Source organism: Crinia signifera, chromosome 6 (genome assembly GCF_055691185.1).
Source record: "Crinia signifera chromosome 6, ASM5569118v1, whole genome shotgun sequence".
NCBI lineage: Eukaryota > Metazoa > Chordata > Amphibia > Anura > Myobatrachidae > Crinia > Crinia signifera.
The window spans coordinates 185,772,889-185,796,367 of NC_139222.1; the positions used below are offsets into that span (position 1 = coordinate 185,772,889).

The window sequence follows — 23,479 nt, forward strand, 5'->3', positions numbered from 1 at the left end:
AAGGGTATGGCTAATACTCGGAACCGGACAACACCACAGAATGCTGGACCTATGACACCAGTCACCAGGGAGAGATGGAGGGAGAGAATAAAAACTGCCTGTATGGTCCGGGCATGTAGAGAAAAACGGAAAAGTCCAGACCACACGGGGAGGCTGAAATCTCCCCTTCCCCATGTCCCTGATGAAAGCTATCGCAGGTATCCCCCCAGACAAGACACCCCCCGGAATGCAGAGTTTTATGTCCAGTCCGGCATTATCCGGTCAGTTCTTACTGTCAGTCCCTGCAACAAGAATCATATCTGCCGCTGCCCCTCCAATCATCTTCAATCACAGCAGCAGTCTCCATAATTTCTATACAAACTGCTAAACCGACACATTTATCAAACTCCAAACAGCTTGACCTTGATACCTATTTCTTTTTTAGATCCGATGTCCTAAACTAGCCACTTCTGTAATCTACTTGTTTTATCCTAAAGCAGTATTTCAGCATTTATGGTAAATAGTGGTATGCTTGTCTATTAAGTTATTTATTAACAGTTTCTTATATAGCACATACATATTCCGCAGCCCTTTACAGAGTATAGTTGAACATCTATATTCCCTACCACATATACATGCACACAGACATTCTAGGGTTAATTTTGTAGGACGCCAATTTAGCCTACCAGTATATTTTTGGATTGTGGGAGGAAACCAGAGTACCCGGAGGAAACCCACACAAGTACGGGGAGAATATACAAACTCTGCACAGTTAGAGCTATGGTGGGAATCGATCCCATGACCTCAGAACTGTGAGGCAGTAATGCTAACCATTACACCATCCGTACTGGTCTAACTTTCAACTGCTGGAGCTGGTAGCAATTCTATCCTATAAATAAAAAGGCTAACACTGCTTTTCACCTCTATGGGGGGTATTCAAGTGCTATGCAAGCCAGCAGCCACTAGATTGCAGATGTCAGCCCAATTCAAAAGTTTATCCATTGGGACTTGCCCAGGCTGACATTACTGTTATGTTCCATCATTTTGATGGAGAAATAGCTATAAAAGGAATGCAGGACAAATGAAGCATCAATTGCACTGTGTTGCTTGTGAAGAAATGGGCAAAAAAACGTGATTTAACTGAGTTTGCATGCAGGATAATTGTAGGCGCTCGAACCGTCGGAACCAGTATCAGCAAAACGGCTGCACTTGTGAAGTGTTCGAGAGCAGCAGTTATTAATGTTTACAGAAAGTGGACTACCAAGCAGAAAACCGGGTCTCAAGATCAGGCTTGTGGTCGTCACGGGCTACTGAATGCTCAATCTGAAAGGAGACTTGCCAGAGTTGTCCAGTCCAATAGAAGAGCAGCAGAACTTCAAATTGCACGGAATCTTAATCAAGGTCTCTGAACGAACTGTTTGCCGCACATTACACCGTATAGGCTATGGAAGCCGACGACCTGTTCAAAAGCCTCTACTGTCTGCCTTGAACAAGAGCAGATGTCTCCAGTTCGCAAAGGAGCACAAGGATTGGACAGTAGATGACTGGAAATGAGTCATGTGGTCCGATGAATCGTGTTTTCAATAACACTATGCAGATGACAGGGTGCGAATATGGAGAAAAGAGCATGAAAGCATGGACCCCAACTGCATTGCCACAACACTTCAAGCTGGTGGAGGCAATATTATGGTTTGGAGGATGATTTATTGGCATTGTATGGGTCCTTTGATTCCCGTGGAGTAATGTCTGAATGGCAAAAGGTATTTGAGTGTTATCACAGATCAAGTACATCCTGTTATGTTAATGGTGTACCCTGCCGGGGGTGGATACTTCCAGCAGGACAATGCTCCCTGACATAAAGCTGGCATTGCCTGCAGATGGTTCAAAGAGTATGACAGAGACTTTACCTTGCACAACAAAAAGAGTGGATTGGCTGGTAGAAGCGCCAGGTACACCCAACCGTGGTGACCCTACACCACAAAAAAATATACTAGAGCAAAAGGGGATGTGAGTGTTCCCTCCGATGGCGCCTAAAAACAAATAGGAGAAGGGATACAACCCTATCAGAAGGGGAGCGCTCCTCTTCTCCGTGTTCAGAAGATTGATTGTATAATGTCAAACAAATACCGCACATCCCTCCTGGCGAGATGGCGTCTCCTCTTCTCCAATCAACCGACACACAGTGCAATATCCTTAATACCGGATAATGATACCAATAGAGAATCCAGAATGTGGTCTCCGATGAGTACCCAAACAGTAAAATACAACTATATGGTGCAATACTGCTTTATTAAAACACACATATACACATATAGGACATAAGATAAAAACAATGGCCAATTATCCAGATGGTGGAGAACTGGGATGAGCAGCTCTCGTTTGCACTAAGTGAGGAGGTGATACCTGGGATGGACCTCCAAAATAAGGCAAAGCAGGTAACTGGTCCAAAATCTACCAAACGTCCCATCTGGAATGGACTAGAAGCTCCAAACGCGTTTTCGACTATCACCACAGTCTTTTTCTGGGTAATTGCCCATTGTTTTTATCTTATGTATATGTGTGTGCTTACGATAAAAGCTATGCCTCGTTTGCAGTGGAAGTTGTTGGACACAGAAGTTGCCTGCCACCATCCCCCTTTACGATGGAAGCTCTGGAAGCCACCAGACACACTTGCTGCTCTGTGATTCAGGGGAACTGCGCAGACTCCCTCTCAGCCAGGGGAGACCAAATCTCCCACACAGGTACATGCACTTGGGGTTCTAGCAGGAAAGGAAATAAATAATACTTAATACCGGAGTACTTAGAGTCTGAAGTAAACAGTGGAAGGAGGCTTTGGCAGACTACGTTGGATACAGTGTATGGGAGAAGTATAGATATACAAAACCAAGAAAAGAAAACAACAGCAACGTGGATAGCTACAAACTGTAGGTCCATTAGTATTGTGGAAGAATGTTCTTAGGATTGCAACGAATGACGGCATGAACAAGCCCTCCTCAAAACTCGCTATCACAAGAATACATTAGTTGTATGAAAAGGAGAGGACAACAAAACCAACAGGGATGCAAATCCTGGGGCATTTTTTCAATCCCAGTATTTGGGATTGAAAAATGCTCATCCCGATCCCGGGATTGGCCACCCTAGTTACAACATGCACCACATGTTGCTCTCCCTGGAGAATACCAAACATCACTGGGTAACAGTACTTACCTTGGAGTTACAGTGCCCTATATATTGATGAGAAGTGAGAGCTGCACTCACATGCTCTGACTAATGAAAACAAAAGAGAGACATTTTGCTGAAACATGCGTAGAACATTTTAATAATGTTGCACAGGAGTGGAACATTTCAAATAAAGTTGGCACATTTAGCACACATAGTGCAAGAACTATGATTGCTGCTGCAAGACATCTGCCTTTACAGTTCTGGAACTACATACTATTGACAGATGAGACAAAGATCAACTTTAACCAGAGTGATGGGAAGAGAAGTGTATGGAGAAGGAAAGGGGATGCAGTCAATTTCCCGGCGGTCGGAATCCCGGCGTTCAGAATCATGACGCTGGAATCCTGACCGCCGAAATCCCAAAACTTTCTCCCTCCGTGGGTGTCCATGACACCCATAGAGGGAGAAAAAATTAGCATGCCGAGCGTAGAGAGGCACTGGGCCCGCTGCGTGGCGAGCGCAGCGAGCCCGCAAGGGGGGGCACTCCACGTCCCCCCCTTGTCGGGATTTCGGCGGTCAGGATTTTGAACGCCGGGATTTCATACCGAATCCAAGGAAAGGTACTGCTCATGATCCAAAACATACCACATCATCAGTGAAGCATGGTGGAGGTAGTGTCATGGTGTGGGCATGTATGGCTGCCAATGGAACTAGTTCCCTAGTATTTGTTAACCTTTTCAGTGGCAGTCCCGAGAATTTTCCGGGCTGTGCCCCAGTGCCCAGTCTGGCAAGCCCGTAAAATTCTCGGAATTGCCACTGTTTAGACCCGAGCTTTAGTGCTGCCCGGCTCCCTCCCCTCTGCCGCGCCCCCTCCTCCCCCTCCCTCCGGCTTTTCTATAGAACACTCCGGCAGCGGCTTATGACAAGCCGGCTGCTGGGGGCGGGACACAGGGCCGGGCAGCGACTGATTGACAGTTTAGCGGCACTGCCCGGACCTGGGGAGGCAGTGGTGTGGTTTTTCTTTTAGGGAGCGCTCCCCATTAAAAACTTGCCCAGTGGGGAGTGCTCCCTAAAAAAAAAACAACTGAAGAGGTTAATAATGTGACTGCTGACTAAACCATCAGGATGAATTCTAAAGTGTTTTGGCCAATATTATCTGCTCATATTCAGTCAAATGCTTCAGAACTCATTGGACGACGCTTCACAGTGCAGATGGGCAATGACCCGAAGTATACTACAAAAGCAACCAAAGAGTTTTTTAAGGCAAATAAGTGGAATGTTATGCAATGGCCAAATCAATCACCTGACCTGAATCCAATTGAGCATGTATTTCACTTAATGAAGACAAAACTGAAGGGAAAATGGCCCAAGAACAAGCATTAGCTGAAGACATTTGCGGTAGAGGCCTGGCAGAGCATCATCAGGGATGAAACCCAGTGTTTGGTGATGTCTATAGCCCTGTACACACGGGGTGATTCTAGCAAGAATGAGCGGCCATATCACTGTGCATACAGGAAATTGTGGCCGGGAGCACACTCCTGCGACCAGCCCTGCAACGGTCACTTCGGCTTTCCCGGCAAACAGCTGTGTCACCCGCCGGCTTCCCCCGGCAGTATTTACTTTTCATCAGTGACCAAATCAAAGCTGAAAGTCTGCAGTTAAAGCACAACTTGTATAGAGCCCAAATTGTGTCGATTTCCCAATATTTATGGACCTGACTGTATATTTTATGTGCTGTATGTTGTATATTTAATTTTCTCACTGTCCTGTCTGTAAAAAATATAGCATGAATGGGAAATAGTTATGATGCTGGTGCTTGGAATACTGGCAGTCAAGATACTGCAGGGAGGGTTTCAGGATGCCACTGTAAGTCTACTTACCACAAGCATTCTCAGCCCCGGTCTCCCGGATAGGTATCCAAATACCTTTACTGAATCCCTGTACAATATGTCTCTTTGGATTCAGGCTTCAGGAGTCTCTATCATCCTATGTCTGTGTACAGTATATGTCAATAACCTCCTTACCCCGTCTCAAGTCAGAATAGCTCTCACATGGATGGGCCAAAATCCCTTATGGCCTGGGTGGCATTAGTAACACTAAACATTACAATGAGCGATTCATTTATGCCAAATGCAAATGCCCAGCTAAATAGGATAAGGTTTGGGGATTGTGGACAACTTCTCGTTATGCCCTTGAATATAATAGTGAAAGTACAATATGATATATTGTTTGGTCACTGGATGGGTGCTCTCAACACACTCCACTCTGCTCACACATGCTACTCTGCACTGACTTTATTGTTCTAATTCAGGGGTGGGCAAAAGGCCCTCCAGCTGCTGATGAACTACACATCCCAGCATGCCTTGCATCCGTTTAAGTATGACCAAATAGCAAAACTAAAGCAAGGCATGCTGGGATGTGTAGTTCATCAGCAGCTGGAGGGCCACTTATTGCCCACCCCTGGTCTAATTGTTAATATGTCAAACCTTTATATTTGTGCAATGTTCTACTTTTCTTAATGTTTGTTATACAGTATGTATCATTACTCAATTTACAGATATACAGGATTATTACTGCTTGATATACCACATGAGATACATCTGATATTATTGCACACTGTATAGTTTATTTTATTTTTCTATATGTGTTTTTGTGTTACTTTATGATTGAAAACAATAAAAAATACTTGTTTTAAAAAAAAATGCAAGGATTAAGCTGCTGAGGCAGCAAAACATGTTGGCCACTGGCGCTTGGACCCTCTGTTGCTGTGTACTCCATGTTTATTTATTTATTTAAAGTTTCTTAAATAGCACAGCAGATTCCGTTGCGCTTTACAAAAGTACACAGTGATAAAACAAACTGGGTAACAACAGACAGACTTGGAGGTTAGAGGGCCCTGCTGCAAGCTTACAATCTATAGGGATATAGGAGGGAAACACAAGGACAGGCATCAGTAATACTGTAGCATAGCAGTCCCACCAAGTTACAAGTCCAGAAGGGAAGCTATATAATACATAAGTGATAGGCTTTCCTGAAGAGGTGAGTTTTCAGGGAACACTTGAAAGTTTGGAGACTACCATCATCTTCCAGTAAGTGACCCAACCAGCCCGTCCTACTAAACATCTTGGACCCAGTCACTGCTATCTACAAATACTGGTCCCCCTTATCCGGCCATGATAGCATGTTATTATGGAGGAATGCCACCGCTCTAAAAGAAGCTGGACTAATACGGACATTATTTATAAACATCACAGTTTGGGGGAAAATATTCCACACATCCAGCTACAATAAATCATAGGCGTATCAGCTCCATCCTGGTACTGGACATTTCCACATCAGGCCACATAGGAAGGGACACAGGAAGATCTACCAGCCTGAGAGCTATATGGGTGACTATACATAAAAAACACTGGAAATACACAGCAACACATATTCTCGTAAATGTTATTTTAAGTATTGTCTATTTCATCCATTTAAAAAAATGTTATAATTTTTTTATTACAGGCAAACCTGAAATCTGACTTCACAGATAGTGAGTAGTGGTACGCCTTCTATATGTCAACCCATATCTCTTTCTGCTTAAGTGGTTACAGCTTTAAAGATACCCTTATATGTGGATTCATGCCTTATAAATTATGAGTGTGAGATACGCACCATTTTGAAGAAACCCAGATGTGATTAACCGTACCTGTCCTATTGTGAGTTCTAGTATGCAGAACAGTCTTATGAGAAAGATACATCTGTATGTGATTCCATTGTCTCAATGACTGATCTCTAGAGCTGGAGGTGCTTCCAGCTACATCTAATACACGTCCCCTTGAAAGAAAGCACATGGGGATTTTTTATTCATAAAGTATTTTTGAATGTACTACACATTGGTTGTTTTTACTTTGTTTACATGTACTACCTTCCTTGAACGCCGCTGAGAGGATCAAATTTAAATCTTGACAGATCCATCTCTCAAGGGAAGTAACTCTACTAGCGCTTATTGTTTGTTTGATTGTTTTTAATTTGTATTTACCTTCCATACAACACATACATGTAGACTTTAAACTGACAAAACAGACTGGAAAAAAAATAGTTTTATTCACATGAGTGATTCCGGATCTTATAAAAACTTAAACATCATTATACTGAATTCCTGTTGATCTTTTTCTCCTATAAAAATAAAACACACTTTTAGAAGTGTTCCTGAGCTGAGATAAAATACTTTACTGAAATGCCCATGCCAGTAATTGGGAACCGGCAGGCCGTTTTGCGCTCTCTCTCTCTCTCTCTCTCTCTCTCTCTCTCTCTCTCTCTCTCTCTCTCTGGAGTTTCACATCATTTGGGAGTCTTGAACATTCTGGGATAGTAGGCAAGGCAATTATTGTCACTAATCCCCTCGGTCGTACTAAGAGTAGATATTATTAGAAAGATACTTAAAATTGCTTGAGCCACAGTAAGGTTATTCACTTTGCATGCAAATGTGTTATGAAATTAATTTGCTGGATACTGCATAATCAAAGAAAGACATCTGGTCCAAATTCAGGCGCAGCTATCTTTCCGGCTTTGGTAAAATGATCTATGTTTTTTCCTTTCATTTTCATCAGCCATGCCTTTTTGCTTTCTTTGTTCCTTGTAACTTGCTCATCAGCATCTGCTGCTTTCTGCTGTAACAGCTTCTCAGCCTGAAAATCCTTTAGTTGCTTTATGGTTAGCAGTTGGAAGCCACTTCTCTCTCTATATGGATCTGTGGCAACAACTTGCTCAGGTATTATACGTTTTGGGACAGTTTTTTCATTCATTTTTCCCATTACCATTCTCAATGGTTGCACAGACTCACAGCTCCTATATAATCCTATTTGTTTCACGCCAGCTTCTACAGCTGAAGCTGATCTTCCATTCACAGTATTTCTCAGTCCCTTCTTCCTATAACTGCAACTTGTCTGTGGGCGGACAATACAAGGGGAAGGGATGGTGGATTGTATCTCTGGGTCATGCAAGGACTTTCTCATTTTTAGACCCAGCTTTCTCATTTCAAATGATGTCATAACAGCCCTCATCTCTACAGGGGCAGCTGAAGACTTTAGATATTGCAGAAATCCCGGAGGCTGAGCACTGTGACTTTCTGTAGTGTGAGACTGTGGAATGGTTGTCTTATGTTCTTTGTTGGACAGTGGAGCTCCCCAAGCATCCCTGATTCTTGAGTTGTACTCCAAATTCGATCCAATGATATCTGACTTCTGTAAATTCTGAATGGTACTAACTTTTAAGAGAATTTGATTAGGACTCATTAGCGTGTGAGGCCCACGACGTTTTATGCGTTGAAGTGTTGCATTCTCACTTATAGAAAGAGCAGATTTACGTCCTGGAGAGCCATAGCCTGATTCTCCATCTACAATTAAAATATAAACATAATTAATTTTGGGAGGTCCAAAATACATTTCAAACATAATCCGTATTGCTATTTAATATTATTTAGTTTTTCTTTTACTGTAGTTTTTGGTTTTAGTCAACCCTGGCTTACGTCCCATCCACCCAAAGTATCTGTACCATTTCCAACAAAAAAAAGTTTAAACTACTTTTGAATGACATGGTACAGTATACATTACTAACACGTTCATATCCCTTATGGATTAAAGCTAAAAGTCACGTTATAGGTACCAGAATCATCCTTTTCCTTCATTATAGGAGCTGAACTTGTACGGCTTGAAGCCTCTAGGCTGCTTCGTCCTGCTGTGTGAGGTCTGCAGGCCAAAGGAGGCTTCTTGTAGAACTCTGGTTGCAAATCAATGTATGCATAACTTCTACGGCAATTCCGTAACTCAGGCCAGGTTGTTGGTTTTAATGACTCTAGGTGTAGGTCTGCAGATAAAACAGATTATTGTTACTCCAGAATAAATAATATATAGCAATCTGTAGGTATGTTAAATTCAGGTTCACAATTTATATGACATTTAGTAGCCATTACACTGAAACATAATTCATTTTGCATCCCATGGTTTATATGACCAAAGACTATATTCATTTTTAATAAAAGGTTTCCTCTGTGTCTGAGAAATATTTTACAATTGTTACTGCTTTTAGCTATTTTAGACGTTAGATGTATTAATACTGTAGTAATAGTTGTACTTTACTTTTGCATTGTGATACCGTTCATTAAGATGCCGGGATGCCAAAGGTAAGTACAGTATGCGGGGAACGCTAGCATGAGTGTTATGTTTAGGCACTAGTAGGTGATTTAGGATTAGACAGGATAGCACTTTTGTTTGGCCACATATTTTATAATTAGCAGTCACTATCACTGATATTGCCTACAACTTTGACCATACATCATTTGAATTGGTCCTGGACACCAACCTAAGGCACCCATGAATATGCCTTATATCAACCAATTTAGGAACCAATGACTTATTTCCAGCTGGAAATGCATAGTCTTTGTAGTTCTGACAACTCCCTCGATAATTTCTCCTTGAGATAGACCCCATGAGTGAAGTAAATTCTATTTCCCAAGTAATATTTGTGTATAACCACAAATATTAAGTATCAACAATATCACCGATATCTGCTGTGTCCCCCTATTTAGGACAGCTGCTGCAGCTCCCATAAGTTTCTATGGCAGGGTTGCCGACCCTCCTGGAATTTGCGGGAGTCTCCCGAAAATCGGGTCCTTCCTCCCGGCCCCCGGAAGGGTGGGCAACCCTCCCGGAATCAGGGGGACCCCCACTGAGCCCCCCAATCGCGGCATTTATATGCCGCAATCCGCGGGTCTCAGGGGAGGGGGCGGAGCTAAAACGGCACAATCGTGACGTTTTAGCCCCGCCCCCTCCATGAAAAACTGTTATTTCGGCTATTTGCTGTAATGGGGGCGGGGCTTAATGAAGTCACAGTTAAGCCCCGCCCCCAAACCGCATAATGCAAGATTCCTCTCCGGGCTTCTCCCGGAGAGGATTTTTTGAAAGTCAGCAACCCTGTTCTATGGGGGCTACAAAGCTGCCAGATTCTCACTCAAGTGTTTTACCCTGCCAGAAAACTTCATCTGAAGATGGCAGTAGCCACTGAAGCCGGCGGCCTACATTTGACAAAATTTACCAAGAGACACTCACTAGCAATGGGCGCTGCACAGTAGTGTACCAGAGTTCCCCATTTAAGGGGGTATTCAATCAGTTAAATTTATTCTGCTAAGTAGATGCCCGACTATTCAATTGCGGCAATTTTGACCACTATTGAAGGCATTTGTTAGCCCATGCCTTCCTTTTTACTTTTGTCTGGATGAAAAGTGCCTTAAAAAGCAGAGAAAACTGACGCAATTGTGACAAAAACACATGAATCCATGTGAAACCTAGGTGGAAAATAGGCACCAAAATTGAATAGGGCAAACCTTTATTCCCCCTAAAAAAACTGAGAAAAGTGCACATTTTTTGCCTAGGCAAAAAAAATAAAAAATCAGCTTTAATTGAATACCTCCCAAAGTAGTAAAGTTACTGCTAATACAATCACTTGACTATTAAGACATCACAGCAACAGGCTTCTGCATGTGTTTTTTTCTTCATTTGGGCACTAAATAATTTCTTCTTACTACAATACATTACACTTATCGTGCCTAAAAAATGATATTTGATAAATATGCCCCTTTGAATGAACCTTGAAAAAGTAATACACTCACAAATACCAGCTATAATTTTTGCTCTTGAAAAAATTCCTAATACTCTGATCTATAGTGGTTAGCAGTTCTAAAAACACATGAGTTCATATTTTATACTGAGTCTTGCTAATATTAACATATTTTTGTGTAAACCTAGAAAAAGAAAAACTACATGATACCATGTGCTCTCTTCATGCTTCTTGCAGACAGACTGCGAGCATGATGCGACAGACGACCCTTAGGCTCCAAATCTTCCTCCTCTTCCAGTTGGTAAATCTTCCTATTGCTTGATCCAACGCGTTTCATTCTCTGTGCACGCACATAACTATAAGGCCGAATCTGAATTGGTGCTGACTTAAACCTCTCTTTCTCTTTTAGTGCATCCACTCGTTCTGAATTCTGTGAATAATCCCACAAAACATCCTCAAACTGGAAGATCATGATGCTTGTCAGAGCATTGATCACCATCCTGGGAATACAGGGAGACGAGGTTTGTTTTAATATTGTGACAAGGAATCACATTCACCGGGTAAAGTTCAAGTCTAAATCTTTATTCTCAGCCTGTTGACAGCATTCCAGGATAACAGATTGGCATTTCCTAAATTATAGCATGGCAGTTCTCAGGTTACAGCATTGGCAATTCTTACAATATAGCTACTTCCAGAGATTCCCTAACTTAATCCCCGATCCCCCACAAGTCTGTTGTCCAGGCACTAACTGCCATTGGGAACACCAACCTTCTGCCTTCAACACACACATACATACAGATAGTGGTAGATGCTCAAATTAGTTCAGTAAAACTTTTCAGGTGCATGCAAGGGAGGGGTTAATACTTAGTAAGTAACAAGACACATAACAGGAATCACCAGGTCCTGCTAATCAGCCAGTGATTCCCAATACATCCTAGGAAAACCTGGGTTGGATCTATCTAGCCCTGCTGCTGCTGTTTTAAATCCTGGACTGGATCTTCCAAATCACCCTTATTTGGAACTAAGCTGTCCCTGCCACAATATACTGACATAGACATAGGATATACATTAATCTTAAACTTATTTTTAAAATTATATTTCTGCATGGTCAGTGTAAGGCTTCTTAGCAGCCTAGGCAAAACTTCAACCTACTGTCTCCCCCACACTACCACCCACTTCCCAGCCCCTCAAGTGAAAGTGTGGAGGTGGTGAAGTTCCACAGCTCCCAACTGCAGCACAGTACACTGCAGGAGTATAAGGATGTGACTGACCTGACCCAAAACACCCTCTGCTTCACTGTGCCTGCTGAAAAGACCCCCATGGGCCTGCTGACCCTCTCACAAAAAAACGGTTAAGGTGGCTTGGCGGCCATCGTGGATAGACATGGATCTGGGCAGCTCCCACTTTAGAGGGTTTAATCGCAGTCTTCAGACTTTACAGTGCCCCAATCCTACCCTCCTTGCCTTCTGAATGTTAGCAGGGAGCTAGCTGGTTTGACAGATACAGTACTGTAACCTGCATGGATGAGACAAGGTTGTTTACTCAAAACTGGCCACACGTAACAATACGTAAAAGATGACACACAAATGATGTACCTAGAGTATGGTACAGAGATGTAGGTAATATTACTGATCTCGTAACAATACGAAGGATGGTATAAGTAGTGAATCTGATACTCCACCAGAGATGACAAAGATGAAATAATCACCCTGATGTATACAGATCCCTACTAAATAAATGTGTGGTGTTTTACACAGTATATAATCTGGAACACACCAGATGGAGTAGTGTGTTACCAGGTTTTGATGAGACCGACTGGAGGTACCAGAACCGATTGTGTCGGCAGAACCACCAGCTCGACTGAATCGCTCAGCTGCAGGTTTACCTGTACTGACACTAAGGAGTAATGGCAGGGAGAACACACCACTCCAAAGCTCACATACAGGTAAAGGCTGGAACTCTCTGCAGCTGTTACAATTCAGTGTTCTAGTCTCAGGCTGAAAATCCCTCTCAGAGAACAGACTAGCAGGATTAGTCTAACAATTTGTACACAGATAAACTGGCTGACTAGCTGACTAAAGTCTCACAAATTGCTTCTCTAATACTGCTAACTGAATGACTAGAGAAGATTTCAACTAAGTACAGGCTGACTAATTAATCACACAGGAATAATCACACAGGATAAGGCTGACTGACTACAGACAATTCTGACACCTACAGTAAGTGAAAGCAGGAAATATCAGCAGCACCTGTTTGCAGCAAAAGCCTCCCTGAAATACCCTGCCACCGCCCACACATTTCCTGGTCTGATGTCAGAGCAGGATGGTGGCCTGACCAGACCAAAGTTAGCTCCAGCATTGTGGTCGCATCTGGGTTGCCATAGCAACCTGATGTGACTGCCGACGGCAGCTAACAGTACCCCCCCCCCCCTTGACGAGGGGCAAAGGAGCCCCTAAATCCTGTTTTTTCTGGAAATTTAAGGAAGAAGAGGCGCTTAAGCTTTGGCGCATTGAGATCACCATCCGACACCCAAGATCTCTCCTCAGGGCCGTAACCTTTCCAGTGTACCAAAAAATATAAGCGACCCCGCGTAACCCTGGAATTCAAGATTTTTTCCACCACAAACTCCCTTCTGCCCTGCACCATGACTGGAGGCGGTTTCCGGAAAAAGGTGCTATGCTGTATGGCAGGCTTGAGGAGCGAACAGTGAAAAGTGTTGTTAATCTTCAAAGTTCGTGGTAACAGAAGACGGAATGCGACAGGGTTGACCACCTTGATAATGCGGAATGGACCAATAAAACGAGGACCCAATTTAAATGAAGGTTGTTTCAATTTGATATTTTTAGTCGATAGCCATACCAGATCTCCCAATTTAAAGGAACAAGGTCTCTTATTTCTGTCAAATATCTGCTTAGATTTTACTGATGCAGATGACAATGCCTGACCCACCCTTCTCCAAACATTCCTGAGATGAGTTGCAAAAGTCGAGCCACTGGGCTTAGACTCCGCAGCTTCAAAGGAACTGGCCTTCGGGTGACATCCATATAGGCAGAAAAAGGGTGAAACTCCCGTAGCTGAATGTGTGGCATTATTGTAGGCAAATTCAGCAAGAGGCAATTGGTCCACCCAATCATTTTGGCACTTCGCCACATAACATCTCAAGAACTGTTCCAGTGACTGGTTAACCCGCTCTGTCTGTCCATTTGACTGAGGATGATAACCCGAGGACAGACTGAGATTGATACGAAACACTGCACAGAAAGCTCTCCAGAATCGTGCTACAAACTGGGAACCCCGATCTGATACAATATCAACGGGGACCCCATGCAGACGAACCACATGCTGGAGAAAAATTTTCGCCAAAGTCTTGGCCGATGGAAGACTCGGTAAGGGGACAAAGTGAGCCATCTTACTGAACCTGTCCACTACCACCCAAATGACCGTCATACCTGCAGACCTGGGCAACTCCACAATAAAATCCATGGACAAGTGGGACCACGGTCTACTGGGAATGGACAGAGGATGCAGGGGACCCACCGAACGTCCTCTGAGTGTTTTATTTCTGGCGCAGACCTCACAAGCCTGAACCAGATTCTTCACATCTTTAGGCATAGATGGCCACCAAACAGACCTAGACATGAGTTCTAGTGTTCTGGCCACTCCAGGATGACCTGCCACTCTATGCTCATGGAATTCTGAAAAAACCCGTTTACGGAGCCGTAATGGAATAAAAAGTAATCCATCAGGATTGTCACTAGGAGCCTGATCCTGCGACCTTAAAACAAGTGATAATAAATCTTGTGTGATGCCAACTTTGATCTTGGTAACGGGAATTATAGGTTTTTCATGTTCCCTAGAGTCCTGAATTGGAGCAAAACTACGGAACAATGCATCCGCTTTGACATTCTTTGATCCCGGTCGAAAGGTGATTACAAAATTGAACCGGGTAAAAAATAAGGCCCACCGTGCCTGCCTGGCACTCAGGCGTCTGGCTGCCTGCAAATATGCCAGGTTCTTATGGTCGGTAAGAATCGTCACCTGAAACTTGGCTCCCTCCAACCAGTGTCTCCATTCCTCCAGAGCACACTTTATAGCCAACAACTCCCTGTTACCGACATCGTAATTGACCTCGGCTGGCAAAAATTTCTTCGAAAAGAAGGCACACGGGTGTAATTTTTTATCCAGAGTGTCTTCCTGAGACAACACTGCCCCAACACCAACCTCCGAAGCATCCACCTCAACCACAAAGGGAAGATCTGGGTTAGGATGTCGAAGGACTTTAGCAGAGATAAATGCCTTTTTAAGATTAGCAAAAGCATCCTTAGCTTCCTTGGACCAATTCGTGACTTCAACCCCCTTTTTGGTCAGCGCCACTATGGGAGCCACGATGGTAGAAAACCCTGGGATAAAACGACTGTAGAAATTTGCGAAACCAAGAAATCTTTGAATCGCTTTAAGGCTAGAGGGCTGCACCCAATCCACGACAGCCTGCACTTTAGAATTCTCCATGCTAAATCCTTTAGGGAGATGACATACCCCAAAAAGGATATTTGCTGTACCTCAAACTGGCATTTTTCCAATTTGGCAAACAGATTATGTTCTCTTAGCTTCTGAAGAACTGCCTTAACATGGGTTCTATGTTCTGAAATAGAACTAGAATAAATCAGGATGTCATCTAGATACACGACCAAGAACCTGTCCAGGAACTCCCGTAAAACATCATTGATGAAGTCCTGGAATACAGCAGGCGCATTGGACAACCCAAAAGGCATAACTAGGTACTCGTAATGCCCAGAGTGTGTATTAAATGCTGTCTTCCACTCATCTCCTTCTCTGATCCTCACAAGATTGTAAGCACCCCGCAAATCAATCTTGGAAAAGACTACTGCAGTACGCAGCTGATCAAAGAGAACAGAGATGAGTGGCAGCGGATAGAAGTTCTTAACAGTAATCCGGTTAAGCTCACGAAGGTCAATGCAAGGTCGCAATGACCCGTCCTTCTTGCCCACAAAGAAAAAACCTGATCCCACTGGGGACTGAGAAGGCCTAATGAATCCCTTTCTTAGACTTTCTTCGATATATTCTGTCATCGCCTGCGACTCAGGCAGCGACAAGGAATATAAACGACTCTTGGGCAATTTAGCTCCGGGAATCAAATCAATAGCGCAATCGTATTGCCGATGTGGAGGTAATATCTCAGACTCTTTTTTAGAGAAGATATCTGCAAATTCCTGATATGATGCTGGTAGCCCCTCTAATTGAGTCTGAGACATCCTAATAGGAAGACGACTGCAAGAAGATATACACTGATCTCCCCATCTGAGAATCTCCCCTGACACCCAATCGACCACAGGGTTATGTTGTTTGAGCCAAGGTAAACCCAAAACTACTGGTGCAAATGAACACTTAACTAAAAAGAATGACATTTTTTCAAAATGTGTAGCACCTACTGACAACTCAATGGAGGAGGTACAAGAGGAGATCTGACCCTGAGATAACGTCTCCCCATCAAGGCCACAGATGGTTATTTTATTGGGGAGTTTGATAATGGAAATTTTAGCCTGGTGAGCAAAACTGATGTCACTGTCCAAAAAAGCCTTGGTATTAATGCAGTGGCCCTCAAATGAAATCTGCACAGGAATTAAAATGGATTTATTGGGGACTATGGAAGATAGGCCTGACAGAATTCTCCCCGTCACTCTCAGACCTTGTAGTTTTTCCGCCTTCTCAGGGCAGGATCCCACTAAATGACCTCTTCCTCCACAATATAAACACAATCCCTGTGCAAGTCTTCTGTTTTTCTCCCTGGAAGACAGTCTGTTAGCCCCAATCTGCAGGGGTTCATCTGTTCCCCCTGCGTTCTCCTGACAGAAATGAAAGGAATGGACAGTGGAAACATCCCTCTCCTGACGCCGTTCCCTAAGGCGTCTGTCTATTCTAATGGCCAATTGCATTAAGTTGTCCAGAGTTGCGGGAGACGGATATTGCACCAAAATATCTTTTATATGGTCTGACAGCCCCACTCGGAATTGACTCCACAGTGCCGGGTCATTCCACTGAGTGTCATGTGCCAGCCGTCTGAATTCAGTACAATATACCTCTGCGGCTCTCTGCCCCTGTTTCAGGGGTCGCAACTGTGCCTCTGCAGAGGCTGTTCTGTCGGGGTCATCATACAACACCCCCAGTGCAGCAAAGAAAATGTCAAAATTTCTTAGTGTGGCACTATTGGGATCTAGGCCAAAAGCCCAAGTCTGTGGGTCACCCTGTAATAGGGAAATAACTAGGCCCACCCGCTGTTCCTCAGAACCAGAGGATCGTGGTCTCAGTCTAAAGTAAAGCTTACAGCTTTCCCTGAAGTTAAAAAACTTCAAGCGGTCCCCACAAAAGCGGTCGGGTAAATTAACCTTAGGTTCTTTTACTACAGTTAAACTGTCTCCAGCTGCCTCACCTACATCTACCTGGGCCTCTACTCGAAGAGATAGCTCCTGGAATTGTAGTATCAGGGCGTTAACCCTATCAACCACCTGCTGCATAGTGTTTGGTGGAGTCCCCTCCATAACAAACAAAACTACAGCACAGGAGTAAGTATTTGACGCTGCTGATAATGTTAGCAGGGAGCTAGCTGGTTTGACAGATACAGTACTGTAACCTGCATGGATGAGACAAGGTTGTTTACTCAAAACTGGCCACACGTAACAATACGTAAAAGATGACACACAAATGATGTACCTAGAGTATGGTACAGAGATGTAGGTAATATTACTGATCTCGTAACAATACGAAGGATGGTATAAGTAGTGAATCTGATACTCCACCAGAGATGACAAAGATGAAATAATCACCCTGATGTATACAGATCCCTACTAAATAAATGTGTGGTGTTTTACACAGTATATAATCTGGAACACACCAGATGGAGTAGTGTGTTACCAGGTTTTGATGAGACCGACTGGAGGTACCAGAACCGACTGTGTCGGCAGAACCACCAGCTCGACTGAATCGCTCAGCTGCAGGTTTACCTGTACTGACACTAAGGAGTAATGGCAGGGAGAACACACCACTCCAAAGCTCACATACAGGTAAAGGCTGGAACTCTCTGCAGCTGTTACAATTCAGTGTTCTAGTCTCAGGCTGAAAATCCCTCTCAGAGAACAGACTAGCAGGATTAGTCTAACAATTTGTACACAGATAAAATGGCTGACTAGCTGACTAAAGTCTCACAAATTGCTTCTCTAATACTGCTAACTGAATGACTAGAGAAGATTTCAACTAAGTACAGGCTGACTAATTAATCACACAGGAATAATCACACAGGATAAGGCTGACTGACTACAGACAATTCTGACACCTAAGTGAAAGCAGGAAATATCAGCAGCACCTGTTTGCAGCAAAAGCCTCCCTGAAATACCCTGCCACCGCCCACACATTTCCTGGTCTGATGTCAGAGCAGGATGGTGGCCTGACCAGACCAAAGTTAGCTCCAGCATTGTGGTCGCATCTGGGTTGCCATAGCAACCTGATGTGACTGCCGACGGCAGCTAACACTGACCCACTTTCCTATCCCGCAGTGTTGACCGGGGAGAGCCTCTTAGCTCTCCTGCAGGTTGCGGCCCGGCACGCTGGTGAAGCCGGGGACTGTATTTAGCCCGGACCTGAAGCGTTATATGTGTGCTACACTCACCGCTCCCCTCGGCCCTGCCAGATACAGTGCTGTGACACATCACTGGAACACCAGCCGCCTGAGCAGCCATATCCTGAGTGGCCGGGAGATAGTGGGAGAGGTGCCGCTTATCCGCTGCTGCAGCCTGCGCCCCACGGCGGAGTGCGGCCGCTTCACGGAAATCTCTGCGGCTGAGACCGGTGTGCGGCTGCTCCACCACGGGAGTCGTTCCTGGGTCTGCTCCTCATCTGTCCACTGGGGTTCAGACGGGTAAAGCTCTACACCCCACGTGAGCTTGATCCAGACTGCTTGGCACTACCAGCTGCTGCTGCTCCCTGACTCAGACCTCAGCCCAAAACCTGTGTGATGCAACAGACCCTGCTGAAGTTGGGAGGCCACCTCTCTCCAATTCACTTTGTGCACTGAATAACATCTTGTGGTTGCGCAGTCTGCAGCTAAATAACCATTCATCATATGCTGCCCCAATTCTCATACAGCTATCCCCAGACTCATTGCAGTGACACCACTCTGGTCCGCTGAATTACATTGATGTCCTCCCGTCCATCTCCACTCTTTCTGTACCATCTTTTTTGGACTGTAACCCACCTACAAGGCCTGTTGAAACCAATGGTTTCTCTACTTCTGAAACTCATAATGATATAATGCTGACCACGGCTGCCTAGGGTCGTGTGGGGGTGGATCCCATCCCAGTGTCCCATCCAACTTTAATTCCAAGATTATTCAATAATATCTGTGTCTCATTAACCTTTGGTCTGTGGGTAACCCTCAATAACTCTAACCCCCATGGTGAAAGGCAGGCGATCCAAACATAAACCCGACAAGACTCCGGGAAAGTCTACTGATCGCACACCTGATATGCAACAATATCTGAAGACCTCTTCTACAGACGCCACTCCTGAGAACACCTACTCCACTTCGCCTGCTTCTACTTCTTTGTCCATTTCATCGACACCATGTCGAATATTGGGGTGAAGTAACAACATCTCCCACCTCATTAGTGAGTAGAGAGATAAGCGAGATTTTAGCGCATATCAAATCACTACCCACAAAACAGGATTTCATGTCACTCAAAACTCGCTTGCTCTCCACCATTAAACAAGAAGTCTCCACGTTGCAAGCAGACGTGTCTGATCTAGACTCTCAAATTGACTTCCTAGAAGACCACGGTTTGACAACAGTACAAGCATTTAACCAACTTAAAGATGTGATCATCCATCAGGCCTCTGAAATACAAATTCTATGTACTAGTGTCGGAGACTTGGACAATCACGGCATACATAATAATATCAGCGTGAGAGGCTTGACAGAGGATATCCCGCAATCTAATCTGCCCAAAATATTTGGAGAACTACTAGATCTGGACCCCCAGGAGAGCATTCAATTTGATAGAGCTCATCATACTCTCAGACCCAGGGGCTCACCCTATGACAGACCACGGGATGTGATATGTCCCCTCCATTATTTCACGCAGAAAGAGGAAATCATGAGGAAAGCACATCAACTTGAAAGTATCGATTTTAATGACGATAAAATCCAACTCTTTCCAGATTTGGCTTAGTCCACTTTGCAGTAAAGAAGGACTCTAAAACCTTTCACTAATGCTCTACGCAAGCTAAATCTGAAGTATCAGTGGGGTTACCCGTTGAGCATTCAAGTAACACATAACGGAAAGACGATCACCTTAAACAAACCTACAGATCTTCCGCAATTCCTCTCCTCCTTGGATATGCAACCTATTCCTCTTCCCGACTGGGAGTCATATAACCTCACCCCGGCAATCCCCTCTTTGAACTTTCAAAAAGGTCTCTGGGACAAAGCCTCCCCTTCAAGACGCAGACCCAGACAATCCGCAGAAAAAGCTTCTTCCTATATTACTTGAATAGCTCCAGTCTACCACTACTGGTGAGTCTGATTTTGTCTAGATAAAATTTTTATTGTGTTTATCTGTTCCTGTTATTGGACGATTCATATTTATATCTCCTTTTTTGTATTGTTCACCACTGGCTACAACTAGCTCTATGTTATTACATACATGATAATGTACTCAGTTTTTATCATAGAGTTTATAGTTTGATTTGTGACGGTTTTCTCCTTACTCTCATAACGACGACACGTACATGTTACTTTGTTTATATCCATAGGGTTTGGGTGGCTGCTGCAGTCCACCCCTTTGTTCACCCCCCATATGCTGCACCTCTTGAGTTATTGGACAGGGAGTAGGCTGGTTTTCACTCCCTTTCCAATGCCAGCTACTTTTTTTTTTTATAATACTTTGTTATAGCTTGTCTCTTTCTTGCTTCTTTATCTCTTCCCCTCCCTTTCCCTTCTTCCTTTCGCCACTCTGCAAGGATACTTTATCCCGCTCTCTTCTTCCCTGGAAACACTATGACCATACAACTGATATTTGTACCGATATAGTAGTCTGCAGATACACTCTCCACACACTAAATATGTCCACTCCTGATAGTCTAAAAATTGCTACTTTTAACGTCAAAGGGTTAAATATTCCTGAAAAAAGGTCTAAACTACTTAATTGCTTATGCAATGACAGAGTAGACATAGCCTTTGTCCAAGAAACCCATTTTAAGACTGGACAGATAACCTCACTCAAAAGCCACTACTACCCACATGTCTTTATGGCAAACAACCCTGCTGGAAAGACACTGGGTGTTGCTATTCTTTTGGCCAGACACCTCCAACTTACCAATGTGTCAACACATAAACTAGTTAAGGGTAGAGGTCTTGCAATATATATAACCAACGTTTCTCTTTAATCAATGTATATACCCCAAACACTAAACAACCTTCTTTTCTGTCGACCACGCTTGAAAAAGCTGAACCCTTGCTAGAGGGATAGTAGTGATGGGAGGTGACTTGAACTGGACCCTCAATCCAGCCTGCGGCACCTCAAACAAATCCTCCCCAGTAAGTCAGAAAAGGAACATAGAAGAGTGAGATGCCTCCTTCTGGATCACTGTTAGGAGAAGGGGACCCCTGCCGGACCCTAACTCCGTTGCCTCAGACAGGAGTCGGCAGCTGTGTGCAGAGCTAGGCTTCGCCTGGGCCCGTCTCGGCTGGGGAGCGAGTTAGGCCCGCTCCGCTCCGCTACAGGCAGGTCTTAAGGGTGGACAACACCTGCTGCCGAGGCCAGGAGAGCGCAAGGGGATAACCTAACTAACCCTGAGATGGCAAGGGACCCTAATCCCACTGAGAACAATGGCTCAACTACGGGCGTAACAATACGCAAAGGTGTACCATAAATCCAAAGCAAGTGTAACAATACACAGAGGTGTCTCAGTATAACCAAAAGCACAGTAAAGGAGGTTTAGGGGAATACCCCACTTATCTGTGCGCAGCAGGACAGGTCAGCTGGAACCAAGGAGGGACAGGAGACTGCACACCGACACCGGAATGGCTGGATACTGGATACAGACACTGGGAACAAACTGGAAGCTGCTCATGGACACAAGGACGGGCTGGATACTGGATGCGGACTCAGGAACAAGCTGGAAGCTGCACACGGACACACAGATGGGCTAGATACTGGATGCGGACACTTGGAACAAACTGGAAGCTGCACATGGACACACAGATGGGCTAGATACTGGATGCGGACACTAGGAACAAACTGGAAGCTGCACATGGACACGAGGATAGGCTGGATACTGGACACGGACTCAGGAACAGGATGGGAGCACAGGAACACTTCTAGCAAAGACTGAAGCTATAGCCGGCAGGAAGTAATAGATGAGGAAGGTTTATATAGTGAACACCAGGAAGTGATCAACACACATAGCCTGCAGGTGAGCATAGCAAGCTAGCAGTTGATGAGAACACCTGAGCCCTAATCACACACCCACACAGACAGAGTGAGCTGCAATGGCCCAGGCTGACCACCGGAGGTCACCAACGAGCAAATACCAACACAGACAGGAAAATACACAGGGAGCCAACACACAGGGGAATGCGTGAATCTGCGCATAACACCGATCCGCTGGAGGCGGATCGTAACAATCACCAGCTTATTGACACCTGGAGACTATCTCATCCTGCAGATTTAGACTACTCATTTTTTTTCCTATGCCCACCAGGCCTATTCCAGACTAGACTACCTGTTCCTTAGCCACAGACACCTCCATCTCCTAACAGATGCCTCCATTGGCCCAATCACATGGTTAGACCATGCTCCTGTTTTTCTCTGCTTAAATATACCCCAACAAACTCGGAAACCCTGGTCATGGCGATTTAATGACACTCCTCCGTGAACAACATGCCACAACATTTATACATACTGTGAAAGACGAGAAAGGTCTTACACATAATGAAACACAGAAAATAGCGGAGACTTTTAAGAATTACTACAGCAAATTATACAATCTTTCCAAGAACATGGACGACACAGCCAAACGCTCCCTCTGAAACTCGGTCACAACTTATCTAAAGTCATAGATTACCCTACCCTCTCCCAAGATGACATAGATTCCCTAGAAAAACCTTTTCGAGTAGACGAGTTGTGAAGGTCATAGAAGCGAACCTCCTATGTAAAAGTCCGGGCCCCCACGGCTTCACTGCCTCCTATTACAAAACATTCAAAAAGAAGCTGGCTCCCCTCCTTACCCGAGCACTCAACTCTCTAACTGACAAAACACACTTCTCAAACACTGGGTCCGACTTGCCTCCATAGAATATTAGCTTTATATGACTCTCCTTCCACAAAAGTGAGAATAAACGGCTCGCTATCAGACTAATTCGATATTAAACTTGCCCTCTTTGCGGATGACTTACTAGCTCTAATTACTAACCCGATAATATCGATCTCAAATTTTGGTAATCTTTATAATTTTAGAATTAACTATTCAAAATCCGTTGCCATGAACCTAACTACTCCGCCCTCAGTAGTTAATTCACTGAGACTATCGTTCCCCTTCACCTGGAATGACACTAAATTGAAATAACTAGTAGTCCAGTTATCCAGAGATCTATTTAAACTCTTCTCCCTAAATTTTACACCACTTTTAAACTCTGTTCGCTCAGATTTCCAAAAGTGGAGATCACTACACC

The 23,479-nt window shown here is 44.2% G+C and overlaps 1 protein-coding gene and 1 long non-coding RNA gene across 2 annotated transcripts in view; one reads left to right on the top strand and one right to left on the bottom strand.

Moving 5' to 3' along the window:
- The first annotated feature begins 385 nt into the window (after positions 1-385).
- LOC146008747 (uncharacterized) lies at positions 386-11,321 on the top strand. The gene is made up of 5 exons (XR_014444558.1): positions 386-495; positions 6,646-6,673; positions 8,815-8,917; positions 10,975-11,038; positions 11,147-11,321. It is a non-coding gene; the product is annotated as an uncharacterized LOC146008747 (long non-coding RNA).
- Positions 5,802-23,479, bottom strand: part of LOC146008746 (F-box and WD repeat domain containing protein 10B-like) — a 65,787-nt gene continuing 48,109 nt past the window's right edge. Inside the window, exons 11-13 of the mRNA XM_083148380.1 lie at positions 10,948-11,237; positions 8,788-8,988; positions 5,802-8,518 (exon numbers count right to left, since the gene is read on the bottom strand). Of these exons, the coding sequence (XP_083004506.1) occupies positions 7,644-8,518; positions 8,788-8,988; positions 10,948-11,237 (1,366 nt within the window). The 3' untranslated portion in view covers positions 5,802-7,643. The remainder of the gene's footprint in view (positions 8,519-8,787; positions 8,989-10,947; positions 11,238-23,479) is intronic.